This window comes from Rhinolophus sinicus, linkage group LG04 (genome assembly GCF_036562045.2).
Source record: "Rhinolophus sinicus isolate RSC01 linkage group LG04, ASM3656204v1, whole genome shotgun sequence".
Classification (NCBI taxonomy): Eukaryota; Metazoa; Chordata; class Mammalia; order Chiroptera; family Rhinolophidae; genus Rhinolophus; species Rhinolophus sinicus.
In genome coordinates, this window is record NC_133754.1 from 5,350,378 (window position 1) to 5,369,047 (window position 18,670).

At 48.0% G+C, this 18,670-nt stretch overlaps 1 protein-coding gene across 1 annotated transcript in view; it reads left to right on the top strand.

Annotated features, from left to right (window-relative positions):
• Nucleotides 1-1,985: 1,985 nt before the first annotated feature.
• Nucleotides 1,986-18,670, top strand: part of ERICH6B (glutamate rich 6B) — a 41,072-nt gene continuing 24,387 nt past the window's right edge. Inside the window, exons 1-4 of the mRNA XM_074331490.1 lie at nucleotides 1,986-2,537; nucleotides 3,148-3,169; nucleotides 9,725-9,909; nucleotides 17,947-18,014. Of these exons, the coding sequence (XP_074187591.1) occupies nucleotides 2,039-2,537; nucleotides 3,148-3,169; nucleotides 9,725-9,909; nucleotides 17,947-18,014 (774 nt within the window). The 5' untranslated portion in view covers nucleotides 1,986-2,038. The remainder of the gene's footprint in view (nucleotides 2,538-3,147; nucleotides 3,170-9,724; nucleotides 9,910-17,946; nucleotides 18,015-18,670) is intronic.

Sequence of the window (18,670 nt, forward strand, 5' to 3'; positions counted from 1 at the left end):
GCCCTTCAGTCCATCATGAACGTCTTTACACATCACGCGTCTCATCGTGGGCATCATGTTGCCCAAACGCTAGAAAGTGACCCTGGCTGGGCCCCTAGCACAGAGCTTCCCAGGCAGAAATCCAGAAAAAGCTAGGCCAAGATACTTCTCTCTGAAGTCCGCGGAGCAAATGGGGATTCTGGGAAGGGGGCCTCCACAGTGAGCATCTCTGCAACTTAGGCCATTGCGCAGAATAAATGTTATAGTTTTAAAAACTTTGGGATGGGGCAGGCCTGGTGGCTCAGGCGGTTGGAGCTCCATGTTCCTAACTCCAAAGACTGCCGGTTCGATTCCCACATGGGCCAGTGGGCTCTCAACCACAAGGTTGCCGGTTCAACTCCTCGAGTCCCGCAAGGGATGGTGGGCTGCGTCCCCTGCAACTAGCAATGGCAACTGGACCTGGAGCTGAGCCGTGCCCTCCACAACTAAGACTGAAAGGACAACAACTTGAAGCTGAACTAAGATTGAAAGGACAACAACTTGACTTGGAAAAAAAAAAAAAGTCCTGGAAGCACACACTGTTCCGCAATAAAGTCCTGTTCTCCTTCCCCAATAAAATCTTTTAAAAAAACAAACAAACAAAAAAAACTTTGGGATGCACTGCTCTACCGCCATTTATTTGGGGGCCTTCATTCAGTCACTGATCATATATTTATTGGACATCTGTTCTGCGTCAGTCACCAAGCTACCACTGGTGATAGAATGGAGAACAGGTCACATAAGGTCACTGCCATTGAGACACAGTCTAGTGGACAAGAAAGATTGAACAAGTAAACGTAGAAACACAATTAGAAATAGTGGCAACTGCTATAGGAGAGAGAAACAGGGTAGGAGAGTAGGGAAGGCATGTAAGAGAGAAAGTCTGACGGACTGGTGGTCTCCACACCTCGCAGGGCTGGGGAAGGTGTGGAACAGTGTTTACATTTTATTCTTGGTACAAGGGAAAGCCACTGGGGGATTTTTAAGCCATGGAAATCATGATATGATTTATGTTTTCACAAGAACACCCTTAGTGGAGAACGACTAGCAGTGGTGACAGGGAGGCCACTTAAAGGTGCGTGGCAGTAATCCAGACGATCGATGACATGGTTCACTGCAGAAACAGTGGAGATGCAGAAGAGCAGAAGGATCCAGAATGGATTTTTAAGCAAGAATCACGCCTTCCTACTCTCAAGAAATTCATATCCTGTTGGAAAGACAGATGTACAAATAAACTACTCAATATAGCAAAGTAGTTATTTTAAGGAAAAGACCGAAGGCATAGATGGCGCACAGCATGGAGCACAGGAGACCCTGAGGGAACCAAGGTGCTCACAGCTGTGTCCATGCTGAGGATTCAGACATCGGCAAGGAAGGGTTTGCTGAGAGCACTAACAGAGGTGCTGCTGCCAGCAGAGGTGACAGTGCGCGTGGTGGCCGTGATTCTGTGCCTCACAGACTCCACCTACAGCGGCCTTCACCAACCCAGGACCCAGTCACCACGTTATGCCACCTTCTCTGTACCTCTTCCACTGTGCTCGTCACTTTGTAAGTGGAAATCTGTTTGCATGACCGTTTTCCTCCCCAGATTTCAGGCTCTTGGGAGACAGTCTCTGTCTTGTTTATTATGGCAATAAATATGTCTTGATGAATAAGTCTTCTCTAATGTTTGCACCACTAAACACTGGTCACGCCTTCACTTTCCAGCCCTCCTCGTTTATTTCATACTTTGTGGGAAGTTCAAAGGCATTGCCTTCAGGTGCAGTCTCTCCCCCAGGTCCTCAAGGGTACAACCCCAGTTCCCTCCTTTTGTGCCTTTTCCTGGGCCACCAGGGACCAATCTGCATACTCTAAGTGCCATCCAACGGCTAGAATGAAATGAGCGAACAAAAACGGATTTAAATCAATATGGAGTCGGCGATTACTGACTAACGGGCTTTTATTCCTTTCTTGGTCACCAGGATGATGCAGTGACAGTCACCTGCCGCCAAAGGGCCTCACTGCTTAATGCGTCCCCACCATGTCTGCTGAAGCTAATCAGCCGTCAGGAGGCTCGTCCCCTCTTCGCTCTCCCACCACTTTCCAGCAGTTCACACAGACCGTATCATCAGAGGGAGAGGCTTCTGAGGGAGAGGAGGAGAGTTCCCAGGAGGAATCTCCATTGTTGAAGGGGGAAGAGTATCCGGAGGAAGATGAGTATCTGGAAAAGGAAACGCGTCTGAATGGAAAGGAGTATCTGTGTGAACAGGAGACTCTCAAGGAGAAAGAGGATCTCCAGAAGGAAGCGAGTCCGGAAGGAAAAGATTACTTGACTGAAGAGGAGTCTCTGGAAAGGGGTGAGTGTCTGGAGGAAAGCCTCCCACACATGGTGGCACTAGTTCACCACAGAGCCCAAGAAGAAAGAATAACCCTGAGATGGAGCCAACGTTCACACGGTTCACACCCGCCCCTTGGTGTGACAGGTAGGAAGCCTCCCAGCTGCCCGGGTTCTACTCCCAACTCTGACAACCACGCCCCAGGTCACCGTGCCAACACAGCACACAGGGACACTTGACCGTAAAGCACCTGTTCATAAATATATATATATCTCCCATAATTTGTATTTTTTTCTTATTGCACAAGTAGTACACGTTCATTGTGGATGTTTGAGAAACTAGGTATACAAGCAAAACAAAAGCAAAAATCACTCCCATTTAGAGATGGTAAGTTCTTTCACACCCGGGAAGGTTATATCCTTCCCAGACTTTATATAGTGTTTGTTACCTGCTTTTTAAGGTACATTTATTTAGATACTTATCTATTGTAATTCTACATAAATATTACATGCTTCTATGAATATTATTTCACTTATTAAATGTTCTACAAATCATTTGAATGGCCACACCGCATTGTACAGCATAATACAACTGTATAATACAAACCATATTTTTAATCGGTCCCCTATTATTAATCATTCGCTGCTTCTGATGTTTTTTGATGTTGTTACTTTTCGAAACAGCACTTTGATAAACATCCTGATAGCTAAATTTTATCCACGACCTCTAATTATTTCCTGGAATCCATTCCCACAATCTGTTGCTAGGCCAACGGAAATTAGCGTGCTTCTCAGGGTGTCCATGCGGCCCCCAGACGGCATCGCCTTACGCTGCTGGTGTGTATTTCCCTTCGGAGTGATTTCTCTCTTCCTGGGGCTGACATGTTTCCAGTGCTGTTTCTGCAACTGGCAACTTCCCCTTGAGTGGTATTATTTGTCCGTGGTCCCCTTGTGCTGTTGTCAGAAGTGGTTGATACACGTTCACTCCTAGGCCCCCGTGGTGTGTTCACCTGGTTTTGTGACCACCTGGCCATATCCAACGAGGTGCAGAAAGTTAAAAATCCAGGTCACGCGCATCAGCCCAACATTGACCTAGAAGTAGAACTGAACTCTTTTTCTGGATCCTGTTCTGCTAAGCAGTGCAAGCATCTCAGGCAGCTTGACTTTTTAAATCTCCATCTGATTACATGCAACCTACACCCCAAAAGCTGGGTGTTCTCAAGCAGCCACACAGGCGCCTTACCTCGACGTGCCTTCCCATCAAATCAGATGTATCGTCCTGACTCTTACTACCTTCATGGATGCTTAGCTGGGGCATCGGAGAGGCCATTCCTGTATCACTGGGACAGTGTTTTCTTTCTGTGCACATCTACCATGAAACTCCCTCTCAGCATGATACCATCCCTCCTGTTAGGCACTACGTGTAGTGTTAATACTGAGAACTAGCATGCAGACCATTTCTTTTACACAGTGTGAATCAATCATTCTTAACATGCCCCCGCTATGTGCTGGACCTTTGTAAATATATTATCCACTAGAGTAGAACAAATACAAAGCTGTCAAGCATAGAACTGTGTATAAAGCAAGAGCTTTGAAAATAAATGTCCTGCTAGTGCAAATTGGAGAGGCACTGAACAAACGGTAGGGGAATGCTAAGATGCCTTTAAAGGCACATGAAAGAATGTCTTGGTCCACACACACCCATTGCACCAGAGGTTTACATGGAGATTCTTAACTTTTCAAAAGAATTTACATCAAAGTTTCTTTATGTGGAGTAATCTCCCAGTATCTTTAAGACATAACTTTGTTTATTCCTTGTTTTAAACCTCAGCGCATAACAAGAGTGCATTCCTGACCCATAGCAGATGCTCAGTAACCGGAAATTGAATCAAGTTCAAATTCATTCACTTCACAGTCAGGCATACACACACGCATGCATGCACACATCCACATTTATTTTTTTTTTTTTAAAGATGTTATTGGGGAAGGGGAACAGGACTTTATTGGGGAACAGTGTGTACTTCCAGGCGTTTTTTTTCCAAGTCAAGTTGTTGTCCTTTCAGTCTTAGTTGTGGAGGGTGCAGCTCAGCTCCAGGTCCAGTTGCCGTTTTCTAGTTGCAGGGGACACAGCCCACCATCCCTTGCGGGAGTCGAACCGGCAACCTTGTGGTTAAGAGGATGTTCTCCGACCAACTGAGCCATCCGGGAGCTCCGTGGCAGCTCAGCTCAAGGTGCCGTGTTCAATCTTAGTTGCAGGGGGCGGAGCCCACCATCCTTTGCAGGACTCGAGGAGTTGAACTGGCAACCTTGTGGTTGAGAGCCCACTGGCCCATGTGGGAATCGAACCGGCAGCCTTCAGAGTTAGGAACATGGAGCTCTAACCGCCTGAGCCACCGGGCCAGCCCCCCACATTTATTTTTGAAAACAGCTTTGTAAATTAATCAGCGCCTATAACATGAGTCCTAGAGATGACAGATGGACTTCCATCTCTAATGCTGATGGATTAATTATGAGGGGTTAGTGGGGAACACTGTTAGGAAGGATTGTGAGGCCCCATTTGGGCTCAGCAGGAAAGAGTGCTGTGATCAACTAGTGATGTCTACCACAGGACAGGTGCAGGGTGGGGGAGGACCAAAAGTGCCACTTATTTGTCTATTTGGCGGCAGATGAGACTGCCTGGTTTGTGTGCCAGCTCTCTCCCACTTACTAGTTGCACAAGGCTGGGCAAGTCAGTTAACCTCTCTGTGTTTTGGTTTTCTTAAGTATAGTTAGGAATTACAGTGGACCCACCTTATAGGATGTTTGCAAGGACTGAAGGGGTTAAATTACGTAAAGCATTATGAGCTATGCCAGGCACATAGCTTTTTCAGCCTCTTTAAGTGTAAGCCATTATTATTCCCCTCCCATTGACTTGTGGAGGGTAGTTTATACTCCCCTGGCTGTATTTGCCCCCTTTGTAAAATGGACATAAAAAAAAAGATAAGAGAAGATGCAATGAACTAGTGGTGGGAGGCATCTGTGTCCCCGACCCACCCAAGGACCCTGCAGGCAGGTAAATTCCAGGGACTCCCATTGCACTGAACAAATCAGGGTAGGGTACACTAACAATTCCCAACCCCTCTCTTCATCCAAGGGATGATTTTCCCCCGGGTTTGTGGGGAAACCCAGTAAACTTAGATGAGCAACTTGAATACAAATGCAGCATCAATTGCCGCTGCATAATCAATAACCACATACGACCGGTCTCCCAGGGAGGTTCCAAATAGTTTTTGTGAAACATGTTTATAAACACTGTGGGGTCAGAGTCAGAAGGTCCCACACACAGTGGGGATTTTGACCTTAGCATGTATTCAGGTCCCCATGTGTAAAATTACCTTCCTTCACAGTGTGGTTGTACTGATTTTTTTTAAAAAAAAGAACATACCTGAAAATGCTTTGAAAGCTCCCCCACATCATACAATTAGTTGTACGGTGTAAAAGCACTCTTCTGATCTCCCAAGGTGCAGGAAGGTGCTAGAAGGAAGAAGCACGACCTACGTTACTGCCATGCTGTCACAGAACATGAAACCACCCTGTCATGAATGCCCCCTCTGTTTTTCTAGAACCCAAGAGCTTCCTAAAGACGCACTCTGCTCTGTGGCAAATAACGCCATAGAGATGTCACCTATATGGATTTTGAGTCATCATGCTGCTTGCTTCATCCTACTGTGACACACATAATCTGCTGGGTTTCATTTTCCTTACCCTTGCTAGCTACTCTTCAGCAGCTCTCAATGCTGTTTGCCCTAAATGCTATAACTCAGTTGCCATTTCCAATTGAGAGTTGGTCTCCTGATGACCATTTCCAACAGAGAACCTGGAAAGCCTGTGTATTTAAGAAGAAAGGTACAAGATATACTGATAAGGCAAGGATAGGAGAGCCAGCCAGCTTGTCAAGCAGGAAAGTTCACAGATTGTGGCAGAGCTCCCCAACGAGTGTGCCTGAATCAGCGAGTGGCAGGGGAAGGGGGGTAAGGCTGAACCCCGGGACCTGTCCTCCCGGTCACCCCCAGCCTCACTCTGCTCCTGTACAAACAGCCTCATTTCCTGTGTGTCTTTCTTGCCCCAAAGAAGGTCGGGAGCGCCATCCGATAGCATAGGGTGTGTATTTCACAGCCTTTGTCTCCTTTAATGCTCCGGCCATTATTTCGCCCCCGCGTCCCAAACGAGGAACCTGGAGTTAGACGAGGGAGGTGACTACTCCAAGGTCATGGAAAATAGAGGAGCCAGGACAGGTGTCCAAGCCTTCTCTTCTTTCTCTTCTGATCACTTCTCTTTCGTTTCTTCTTCCCCTTCTCCTTTCATCCTTGGCTTCCTCTTTTTAACAAACGCACATACTTTAATTTTAGAAGACTGACATAAATAGAAATAAAATCTACTTTTGCTCATTTTTAGTGGAAAATTTGAAAAGTAGAAAAACATCACCCAAACTGCCAACATCAAAATATAAATAAAACTGAGTCACATTTTAGTGATTTTCAGTCTGTCCCTCCCACCCTTATTTTTGCATATTTGGTGGTAGTGGTCCTTGTTTTGTTGTTTTGTTTCATTTTTACTCTCTTAAACATACTGTCTATACAAATTTATATTATACTTTTTTAACTGTATTGTGACTTCAGTATTTGCCTATGTTATTTAATTTTTGCAGACATCATTTTAATAGCCAAATAATATTCCTCAATAATGCTGTGTCACATGGGTAAACTATGGATACGCATAAGTGATGAACATTTAAGTTTCCAGTTCAAGTTTTCTGATTCTCATTTCTTTACTGTTTCCACTGTGCCATTCTCCTGTTACTAGAATTGATGGCATAGCCAATCGTACGTGAAATTCTTGATGTCACCATTGAAAGCGAACAGTCAAGTGGTTAAACGACACAAGTAGGTTCTTCACAATTAAAAACAACTGTTAAACTATTTCTATCTTCCAAACCTCAGTCAGCTCTTCTGTACAGACATCCTTCATCCCGTGACGCAGGGAGGCCACTGTGAGAACCCAGCAGATGAACACAGCACACTTGAATTTCCAAAATCATGATTTCATGAACATTGTCTTCTTGAGTTCTCTTTGATTTTATAAAATTTCAACCTTATAATTTCTAAAGGAGACCATTTGGAGAGACAATACTAGGGGAAGTAAATATAAAATAATTCTGTAAATTGGAGCCTCTCCACCCCAATCCCAGCATTACATACCTAACAACACATCTTTAAACAGAAAGAAAGATGGTTTCTTTTTCTCTAATATTGTCTTTCTCTTCTTTTTCCCAACAGAATTCAAGGTGGCTTCTCCGCAAACTCCGCCTAATCCTCATTCAAGGTAACAGTTTTCTTTTGGGATAAATCAGGTAGAAACTCATGCGGAGGGATGATGCTTCAGGAGCCTTTAGATTTCTAAAGACCGGGTGGAGGGGAGGGGCGGGAGGTAGGGATACCGGGAGCAGGTCCCCTGAGGAAGGAGGGCTTCAATCGGGGGGTCACACACAAAGGACATCCTAGTACTGCTCTGACACTCAGTCACACACAGGGTAAGCGTCCGGTCCCCAGTTCAGAGTCCTGGCACCCAGAACTACAGAGAGGAAAGGGCAGGGGTGACTGAGTCTGGAGAGAGGGTCTGAACGGGGGAGAGGGAGCAAAGGGCCCATGGCAGTGCTCATGCTGAGTGGATGAATGAAGCACCAAAAGGAAGTTGGAGTCTTCCTGGCTCAGGCAATGTCCAAGGTCTAAGTCATCATTCAGGATATCCGTTAAATGGCCACAGGGTGAGGCACCAGCTAGCCGGTGAACAACATAACTGTGGAATAAATCAGAAATGCCTCAGATGTGCTCAGCTCTGTAGAAACCAGTGTGGGGTACCCAGGACCTCTGCTCCACAGTCCTGTCATTGCACCTTGGCCCCTTGCAACCCCCCACCCCCCACAAAGGATGATGGGGGAGGTGCTCATTTATCTCCAAAGGGGAAGGGGGTTGATGCTAGATTCAAAGAAAGCACAGGCGGTTTGGTTCGGTGGAAGCAGGAATGAAATCCCAGCTCTGCTGCGTAGGGAAGCCATCGGTTACAACTTGACGGGTCAGGGCTCCACGCAGGGATACCCCTCGACCCCGCAAGGCCGGGCCCCCACTCCTGCTCTCTGCTGGACCTTCCATTCCATGCTTCACACTTTCCAGACGCACAGCAACATGAATCTGACAGCACTGGCCCCATTAAGGCAAGGCGTAAGAGAAAGCGGCTTTTCAGAGGCCCCCATCACCTCACTTACTGACACTCACAGGGTATAAGCAATGTGGCCGTGGATGGGCCTGACAGTGAGGTGACCATCGGAAATGCTGTGACTAAGAACAGGAACTCCGGAGCCAGACTGCCTGTGTTTGCCTCTCAGCCTGTGTTTGCATCTGTGCCTTTGGCCAACTACTTAATATCCACCCACCTTCATTTTGTCCTCCCCTGTGAGGGAAGTATGATTATCCAAAAGGTGAAGAAACTGAGGCACAGAGAAGTAAATTACCGAAAGTCACTCCACTGTCACGCAAGAGCCAAGGTTTAAGCTCAGACCTGACACCAGAGTGTATGTTTTTCTACCAACCAGAGTTCCCGTTCATTATATGTTGGACATTTTTCCTTATGACTGTCTCTAGCAGTTGGACCAGTTTACATGAGATGACTTCAAGGTCAAAACACCCCAAAGACCCCCTCATTCCTTTGAATGACAGTTTCTTGCCCCCAGTTAAAAGTCAGAGATTCCTGAGGCAGGACACAGTGGGGGTCACTGTAGTGGGGTTGTCCCGTTTCATCCTGAGCTACCAGATGGCAGGGCTGGCACCTCACACCCAACCCCTGTCATCAGGCCCTGAGGAAACCTTCCTCCATGACGGTGATGTTTGTAGTGGGCAGACTAGAGGGGACAGACCTCGTTCTTGATTTTAAGCTACTGTGACATCTACTTTGGTACTTTTTCCATTCTGCCTGAGGCGGCAGTGAGGCAGGAAGAGCAACTGGAATGAGGGTTATGAGCCAGAAAGGATGGAGAATGTTCCGGAACATGGGACTGTCCGTTATGGAAGCCTGGCCTGTTGGTCTTGGAAGGCACCCACAGATTCTCTCACTCGAAGTGAAGCAGCAGTTGGCAGCATGGGAGTCTGCTGGCCTCAATGGCACACAGTCCTATTTGCCACAAGCCACAATCTGGTCCCTCTATCCTTGCAACGTCTACCATCTGGCATGGGCAGGAGTCTGCAGGAGCTGGAGGGCAGCCACCACCATGCGGCCTAACTTCTCAGCAGGCCATAGCACTGGGCTCCTCACCAGGCCCCTGTTTGGAAGGTGACCGACCCCTGTGCTCCCCTCTGACAGTAGCCCAGCTGCTGGTGTCTCTCAGATGACCGCCTTCCTCATGGCCCCTCCTCCCATCTCTGAACCAGCCAGCGAGCATCCTTACCATGACGGGATGCCTTCTACGTCCTTCGTGAAGGATGATGGAGAATTTCTGGGCTGGCGAGACCAGAGCACACAGACGGAATGGATCTATGAGACCAAGGGTAAGGGAACTGCACCCGCTGCCCACCCACGGCTGGGTTCTCTCTGGGGCATGGGGGCAGAATGCATTCCACATACGGGAACTGTCAGGGCCTAAGTATTGTTATTCATGCTAATGATGTATAAGTTCTGACAATTAAATTCACAAACTCACCCTAGAAAAAGTGCTACATATCTCACTGCTGAAAATCACTACAGTCACCTTCGAAGTACTGCCCTTGGGAAGCTATGCACTGATGCCAGTGCCTAGTCCACCCTTCAAAGCCATTTCGGAACTCTTTTTCTGGAATGGCCAGCAGAGCTGTCATTGTATTACCCTTGATGTCCTGAGTGTCATCAAAATGTCTTCCTTTCAATATTTCCTTTATCTTCAGGTAAAAAAAAAACCACAGTAATCGGGGGCCAGATCAGGTGAGTAGGAAGGGTGTTCCAATACAGTTATTTGTTTACTGGCTAAAAACTCCCTCACAGACAGTGCCCGGTGAGCTGGTGCATTGTCGTGATACAAGAGCCATGAATTGTTGGCGAGAAGTTCAGGGCGTCTAACTTTTTCATGCAGCCTTTTCAGCACTTCCAAATAGTAACCTTGGTTCAATGTTTGTCCAGTGGATACAAATTCATAATGAATAATTCCTCTGACATCAAAAAAGGTTAGCGACATTGTTGCAACAAGTTGGCAAACTTAACTGTCAGGCCTTGTACACTGCTTTTCCTATGCCATTGGAAGTCATATTTTGGGTAAGAAGTTAAACTCCTCTTGAATCCTGGTACCCTCTTCGTCCACCCCAAACCTGTCTGAGAGAAAAAGCATCAGCAAAGTGCTGAAACAAATCCCTTCTTCAGTCTTTCCCTGTCTGTTCATTAGTCTTCCTGTCCTCGTTACACGTGAACACAGGCCCTATTTCCCTTGCGCCACAGGCCATTTCCTTCCCAGATTGTGGTGAATGTGACTCGGGCCCACCCCAGACTCTGTCAGCGTGCAATCCAGCCCTGATTCAGGACCAGCCCAAAGCATCCTAGCATCACCTTTGCTGGCCTCACATGGGCAACACTCAAGAGTTGGGCAGGACGGCAGTGAGGGTCTGAATTCTCTAGCCAATGAAGCCCAAAGGCCTCACTCTGGGTCCTGGGGATAGAACACTAAGCAGCGAGTATCACCACTATTAATGATGTAAATCCAGCCTCAGTACGATTGATCCATCATGAACTCACAGATTCGTTTCCCATCCGTAGTCATGGCAGCAGTAAATTAGATTTCCCCATCACCTCACCTCCTTGCCCCCATCTGTGCCTGCTAAACTTTGTAGCTCAAACATGGTTAAATGAAATTTGGAGCTGGAAACCCTAGGAGGGAGAAGGAAGAGGCAAAGGGCAGCCCATACAAGCCAGGAGTTTCGTGGCACAGGTAACACGCGTGACGACGAGCGTTTTACAGGCTAAATCGGTTCACATGGGACTTTTGTCAGCATGAGTGCTCCGATGGAGCCCCAAGAACTGGAGCCATTTCAAAGTCAGCAAGCATGACAGCTGGGACCAATCTGAGCATTTATCTAAATATTCATAAGCAGGATTCTGAAAGTCATTTACTGGGTAATCGCCTGTAAAGGGCCAGTACTAAGCTTGAAAGGCTGTGGCAGAGGAGAAAGGAGGTAGGAGAAGGCCGGGGTGTGGAAAGGGGGCTCCAGGACCTGTAGGCCCACCTCCAGAGAGAAGCCTTCCGGAAATGATTGCTTCATTGGACCTGTTTATTCATGATCCTTTAGGTCTCTAAGCTTCATTTGCAGAGCTAGTCATGTCTGTATCTAGTTTAAGTTTGCAGCACTCTGCATATTTGATCTGTAGGGGTATTTGGTCTGTTTTGCAGTTGTCTTTCCAGTACTGAGTTCCTTAAAGCCAAGATGTGTTTTATGTTTAGTAGAAGCCTAGCCGCCCACCGTAAATACTTACAGATCAAACGCTGCGACCTGAGTAGCCTAAACCAGGATCAGCGACACGCCCCAGATGGCTGACGTTCTGTGAGGGGATGGTCATTACAGCCGAGATTGAAACACAAAGAAAAGCAAGCAGTTCCCTGCAATTCATGGCGGTTTTTCTTTTCCTTTTTCCTATGGTTTACAATCTAATTCTCTGGAGTGCATTGGCAGTAAATTGGGCAAAACTTGCCAGTAATAGGTACATGATTATATCTGGCCCATGGAATGGAACAAATATGACAAAGGACTTCTCTGAGACGATGAATAGTTATAAGAGAAAGTGGTGGGAGGAGGGAGCAGAAGGAAACCAGGAAGTATGGAGCTCCAGGGAGGTCGAAGAGCTCAAAACTGTGTCCAGAGGAGGTAAGGAAAGCCAATCCTTCTGCAGCTGGAGTCCAGGACACTAAGAGTGGCAGGCACAGAAAAGAATCTGCTTGTGGCGGCCGGTTGGCTCAGTGGTTAGAGCGCGGTGCTCATAACACCGAGGTCACCAGTTCGATTCCCACATGGGCCAGTGAGCTGCACCCTCCACCAATAGACTGAAAACTACAACTTGACTTGGAGCTGATGGGCCCTGGAAAATAAACACTGTTCCCCAACATTCCCCAATAAAAATTAAAAAAAAAAAAAAAAAAGAACCTGCTTTTGGTCCAGAGCAGAAGTGACCCATGCACTTGTTGGAGAAACTCAGACAATCAGGACAAAAGTAACCCAAAGCGCTGGGAGGGTGGGGCCGAGGCCAGCAGGAGGAAGCAGAGAGGACAGCAGGCATCGTCACTGCTGCCCCACGAGGCCCGGGACCTCAGGTCCAAATCGCCAGCTGTCCATAAGGACGCATGCTCCCAGCACCCTTATCAGGACCCCTGCCTGCATTTTTAACAAGATCCCCAGAGGATGCTCAGGCACGGCGCCTTGGAGAACCACCAAAGCTCAAGTTAGGAGGAAGTTCCTTCTTTATCATGGGGTCGTTGAACCCCAGTGGGTCAGAAACGGCATTTTACATGGCATATTAGACTTCTCAACAAACTACACTTTGAACCGCATGTGAAGGGAAAACATCCAGAGAAAGCCTTGAAACCTGTTACTACAGAGAGTGGCAGGTGTGGCATGGAAGGGATGCTACAGGCACCAGAAATGCCTGTGACCCGTGTGAGGAAGCGCTCTGGACGGCTGCAGGAAGACTGTTTAGGGCCCACGTGCCCCCTTTCCGCACGCAGCCGGGTCACACAGCGAGTATCCAGAAGTCCTAGCACACAGCAGGTGTCCATCTCCTAGAAATCCTCAAGACTCGGGGCGTGGCACGCTGGGAGCCCTACAAATATTTTTAAACACTTGTGCAATTGTTGAATCTTCGTGTGATTCAAGAGCAGATATGGTGATGAGAGGGTGAGTCCTATTTCCAAAAATAGGACTTGGGAGAAAGGGGACAATGTGGAGAAAAATGTGCCCCTAGAGACACTGTATGGATAGAAATGTGGGTGAGGATAAACGGGAAGAGGGGGCTGCTATCAGTGGAGTAATTTACTCCAAGGCACCTGGCCAGATGGAGAAGAGGGCTGGAAAGTTCCCCAAAGTAGTTCCCTCAGGGGACTCGGATTTTGAAACATCACATGCAGAGGTTAAAAAGATGCGAGTGTTGCCTACGAGAAATGCAGGAAAATGGTTGAACTCTAACTATAGTGTCAGCAGACCTGAAGCCCAGGACACACGTATTCTTACCAAAACGCAGTAGTAGCAGTAGTAACAGCAACAATAATACTGCAGGCAGCAACTAAAGAAGGGACTGTTTTAAAATATGATTGGAGCAAAAAGAAGGTCAAGACAGACAGCCCACTGTTTAGTGCAAGAATGATTCACAGGATTTAGTGGAGGAATGATTCTGAGAAATGCATGTCCTTCGATGGCTGTGTGATTTTGATTTCACCGTGAGGGAAGATGATCTTCAGATTGACAAGTGTGCAACAAAATTAGGCAAGAAATAGCAGAAAGCAAACATTGGTGAGAAGATTGGAAGATACTATTGTGTCCTGACCTAGAGAAAATACACCCTATGATACAGAGAGCGAATAGCTTAGTCGTGTTTATGGTTTTTAAGGAATTAGGGGAAACGGAGGAAATGAATCTGCATCCAATCTGGGGCAAACATCGAGAGTAACATGACCACAAGACACCGGCCTAAAATCAAGAAGAATAAACAAGTAATACTGGCTTTTAGGTCACTTTTTGGCAAAGTTATTAGATCTGGGAATGGTGGTGACGCAGCTGGCCCAAATGCCACCATGTGTTTCATTTTCAAAGCCTTCCTGACGTTCCTGTGGATAAGAGATGTGTCAGGTGGATGCTCATGTAAGATGATGGAGTCGTAACTGGTGAATGACCACCCAGAGATACTGCTTCAAGTTCAGAGCCAACCCAGTTTCGGGCGGGGAGCCACAGGGCTCCATGCAGCACAACATTTCATCATAAACATGGATAGAGATATAGCAGGAAAGTTGTATTTGTAGATGACCTAAAGCTGGGTGACGGGAAGAATGTAATCAGATTCTAAAAGAGCTTGACAGGCAGAAACACGGGACCAGACTAGCTGGATAAAACAGGACGGTAATTTCCATTCGAGGCTGCTCCTAGGCCCGGAGAAGCACATTGCGGGCAGGCTCTGCTAGGTGGCACGCTTTACTCCACCACGAGCTCCGTACGTCAGTGGCATGGCCGCGGTGACTGCCAGCAAAGTTAATGTAACCACATATAATCACAAGATGCTACAAAGGGGGTTAGTGCTCCCCTCGCCTGCACTGGAGGACCAGCCCTGACCCAGCGGGTCAGTCTGAGAGCTACCACACTTGATGAGGGCTAGAGGCAGGCTGGCTGGGGCTTGGAGGAAGGAGGGTGGCAGGCAGACCTGGGGACTACGTCACACAAAGAACTATGGAAGCAAAAAGGATGTTAAGTCTGGAAGACACGTGACTCTGAGATAGGCTAACTGCCTTCGAATATCTGATGACCTGCCACACAAAACCAGACCTGACCTCTCCATCTGCATGGAAGGGCTAGCCTAGGACTAGCTTCGGGGAGATACGTTAAGAAAAAGAACTTATTCCTAACAGTCAGCCCCACTCCACAGTGGAATGAGTTTCCTGAAAAGCTGGCGAGTTCCTTGTATGCAGAGGGCCGTCTTGGTGGAAGAAGCAGCAGGCTCCCCAGTCTGTGGAGGTTTCTGGTCCGGCAGCCCCGGTCCAATCCTGAGGCTCCCGTGAGCCTGGGGGGCAGCTGGCCTGTGATTTTTCATCATGGGCCTGCTTCTCTCTGCTAGTAAGCATGGGAGGTGGTGCGTGCGTGTGAGTGTGTGTGTACGCACCCATGTGCACACATGTATTTGGGAGTTGGAAGAGGGAGAGGTGGGGATGAGGGAGGCCAAAAGGAGTAGGGACTACAACATTCCAGAAGACGTACAATACGGGTCAGGTCGACAAGAACTTACACACGTTCTCAAAAAAGACAGTAGCCTCCCGTTGTGCATCTCAGTGGCTGTAACCCGCCAGCCCCCGTCATGCAGCTTTGGGGAACAGCACACTTCCTACCATGACAGGCACTCCCCACTAGGTGTCTACATGGCCTGGAGCCACTTTGCTGTGTTTCTACAGCCATTCCTCCTGCAGAAGGAACAGTATCTCTAAGGCGCCCTTTGCCCCCAGTTATCCTATCTATCGTGAGCACCCCAACTGGCCCCATGGTGACCGGAGGAGAGGGCCAGAGAGGGGCTCCATTTCCCGACCACCGATTCCCGAGTCCTAGGGAAGAGGCGGGGCAGAGGGAACGTCCCATACATGCCAGCAGTGCCCTCCAGCCTGTTTTTCCCCTCTGTTGATTGGCCTTGGGTACCAAGAAAGAACCTCAGACCCTAAATGTCCCGTAGGAACCCACCAGAAGTGTGACGTTGAAACCATGAATGGCTACCCTCTTCTGTTTTTCAACAGCACCTTTAAAAGAAAAATCAAAAGCAGAGAAAGCGAGCTCAGCATCGATACTACCCACCTTAAATTTGGACTTAGAAGGTACCGTTTTAATTCTATAATTTTATGGTGATGTTAAACGACTTGCAGATGTTCCACATCCATCCATGAGAAGGTAATAAGCACAGAATTAGCTTGTCCCGACCAAAGAGAGCCCTCTCTGGGCCATTTTAGGCAAGGCAGCCTTAAGTAAGGCCGGCCAGAGGCTGAGGCATTATTTCTATGGCTTGGTGTCAACCTCAAGGCTCTAAGAAAAGCCAAAGGGTAGAGTGCTTTTAAATTGCAATTAAAATTGGATTTTGAAAGGGGAGGAAACAACATTGATCAGTGGAGTTAGGCGGGAAGGGAGTGGGCATCCACACTCCGTTCACTCCATGCCACTTGCCGTACACCTGCGGTGCACTGGGCAAACCCATCACCCCCTCTCAGAACTGAAACTCCAGTGGGTGGGATGAAATATGAACAAAGGGAGAGGAATCAGTACTGGCTGAGCGACAGACTGTAGGCCTCAGAGTGCTAAAGATCACGGATGCTTCTTATCCCCGAACACGTGATCTCCACCCAGGTCTCCCCAGACATTTAGGAGGTGATTTTAAATCGATTCCCGCAGGGACCCAAAGGTCTAGCCGAGTTCACCATACCAAGTCCACTGATCATTTTTCCTGTCCTTTTTCAGAGCATATTACCACTGAACTACAAGAGGAGGAGAAGGGTGAGAATCCCACAGAATATATCCAAACACCCCTGCTCCCCACAGGCTCCAGGCCTGGGGATGGTCCCCGGGTGGCTGGGTGCCTCGGTGGTCCAGCCTGTACCAAGTCCAGAGAGAACCCAGGGACATGCTGGGCACACAGCCCTAGAACCTGGAGAAGGGAGACAGAACAGGAAACAGAGAGAGGGTCTCTGGTGCAAGACAGCGTGACCTGGGACGGGACCACACGTCCATCTCCCTACCCTGGTACAGGGGTGCCCACATTGAAAGAGGGTCCAGTGGGCAGCAGGACTTGACTGGGACGCCTGGGCCCCTCCAGAGAGCTCATCAGAGGGCACCTTGGTAGGGGATGATTGGAGCCCCTACACATGGCGCCTTAAGGGCTTATTACATTTTTCTTAAGAAGGGGTTAGTTGGATCCTGTGGGGGGGGGGGTGCGGAGGACAAGGGGCCTTGTGGTGGCAGAATCCTAACTCGCATACATCACTACACCGAACAGAAGCCCTGCAATGAACCCGGCTCATGCTAGTAGACAGTCATTTAGGGCTTATGCTCTGTGGTCTGTCCTGCAGTATGGTGGGGGCGGGGGCAGGATCAGGGCTTTCAAAGGCATTCACTAGCTCCCATAGACTATTTTTAGCTCACTGGCTTGGGGATTCAGCTCTTCCACTTTAATTAGCAATTATGAGCCATATGCAATTCTGGAAATAGGCAATTTTTGACAAAACTGGCAGGTGATAGGAATATTTCTCAGGATGTCTGCGAGAAAGTCACATTCAGAATAAATATCTCTCAGAATAAAACCTAAAGTCCTTTCCACAGCTTGCAAGGTCCTCGAGAGCCAGCCCTACCCCTCCTTCTGGCCCCCTGCCCCCCTCCTTCAGCTGCTGGCTCGCTCCTCTGCAGGCAGACGGTGCCTCTTGCAGGTTGTCACTCCCATCCCCCATGCTCCCTGGTCACTCTCACCTCCCTTTGCACCTCCCCGCCTCCTGCCAGGGACGCTTTCCCCAGCTCCCGGCCTGCTTGCCCCCTTGCTTCTTTCAGGACTCACTGAAATGTCACTTTGTCAGATGAACCTTCACCAGCCACCAGGAACAAACACTCACTTTCTTAAGTCAGCCACTGAAACTTACCCTTTTATTCCTATTTTATGAACATCCCCTAGTCGGATATTAGGTAATTTCATGAATTTATGTAAAGTCTTATTGATGACGTATGCATTTTTATTTAAAAGGGCCAGGGTAAATGCAGTCAATTATTTCCTTTTTTATTTTTTGCTTTGGTTCCTTTTCCAAATGCCTTCCCTTTTGCTGCGCCTTCCGAAACGGACGTTTGTCTCTCCAGACACCTTTTGGGACAGTATCTTAAATGAGCCTGTCGGCATGCTGGGAGCTGAGGTCTTGGACGAGAATGTAAGTTGGGTAATTACTCGAGACCACCTTGCTCTGCATGTTGGGGCAGGTGTCCTGAGGCCAGTTGGCAACTGCCTCTTGAGCCCTGGGATTCCCAGCTTCACTCTGCTGTTAGCACAGCCCAAGTGAGCTTTCCTTGTAGCAGGCATCAGTTTAAATGACACCCGTTCATTCAAAGAGGGTTGAAGGAGGCCGTGCTGGCACTCCAGGCCCTGGCTTTGGGGCACCCTGCAGGGCATCTGAGCAAACACCCCCAGGGTTGCTTCTGAAGGTGGCAAAGCTGAAAACAAAACACGCACGTTATCTAGATATCAAGGCAAATCATTCCTTGTAGGAACCCTGTGGAACAATGAAGCCCATTGTCTGGAAAGATGGACTTTTCCCACTTAGTACAGCTTAAAACCCTAGACATTATATGGCAAACAAACATAAGAAGCTTCTGTCAGACACAGAAAAAGGCAGTTCTGGGAACCTCAGGACCCCAGCAACGATGTGGCGGCCAGTTTCCTCAGTTTCCTTGTTGTCTCATATAACCCTGACTGGGTGCTAGAAAAGACAGCAACCCAGAAACCCCAACCAGCACCGACAGCAAAAGCCCCAAGAAAAGCCTGCAGTTAGTAATCAAAGGACCAAGAATGGGGCAGCCTAGCAAGACA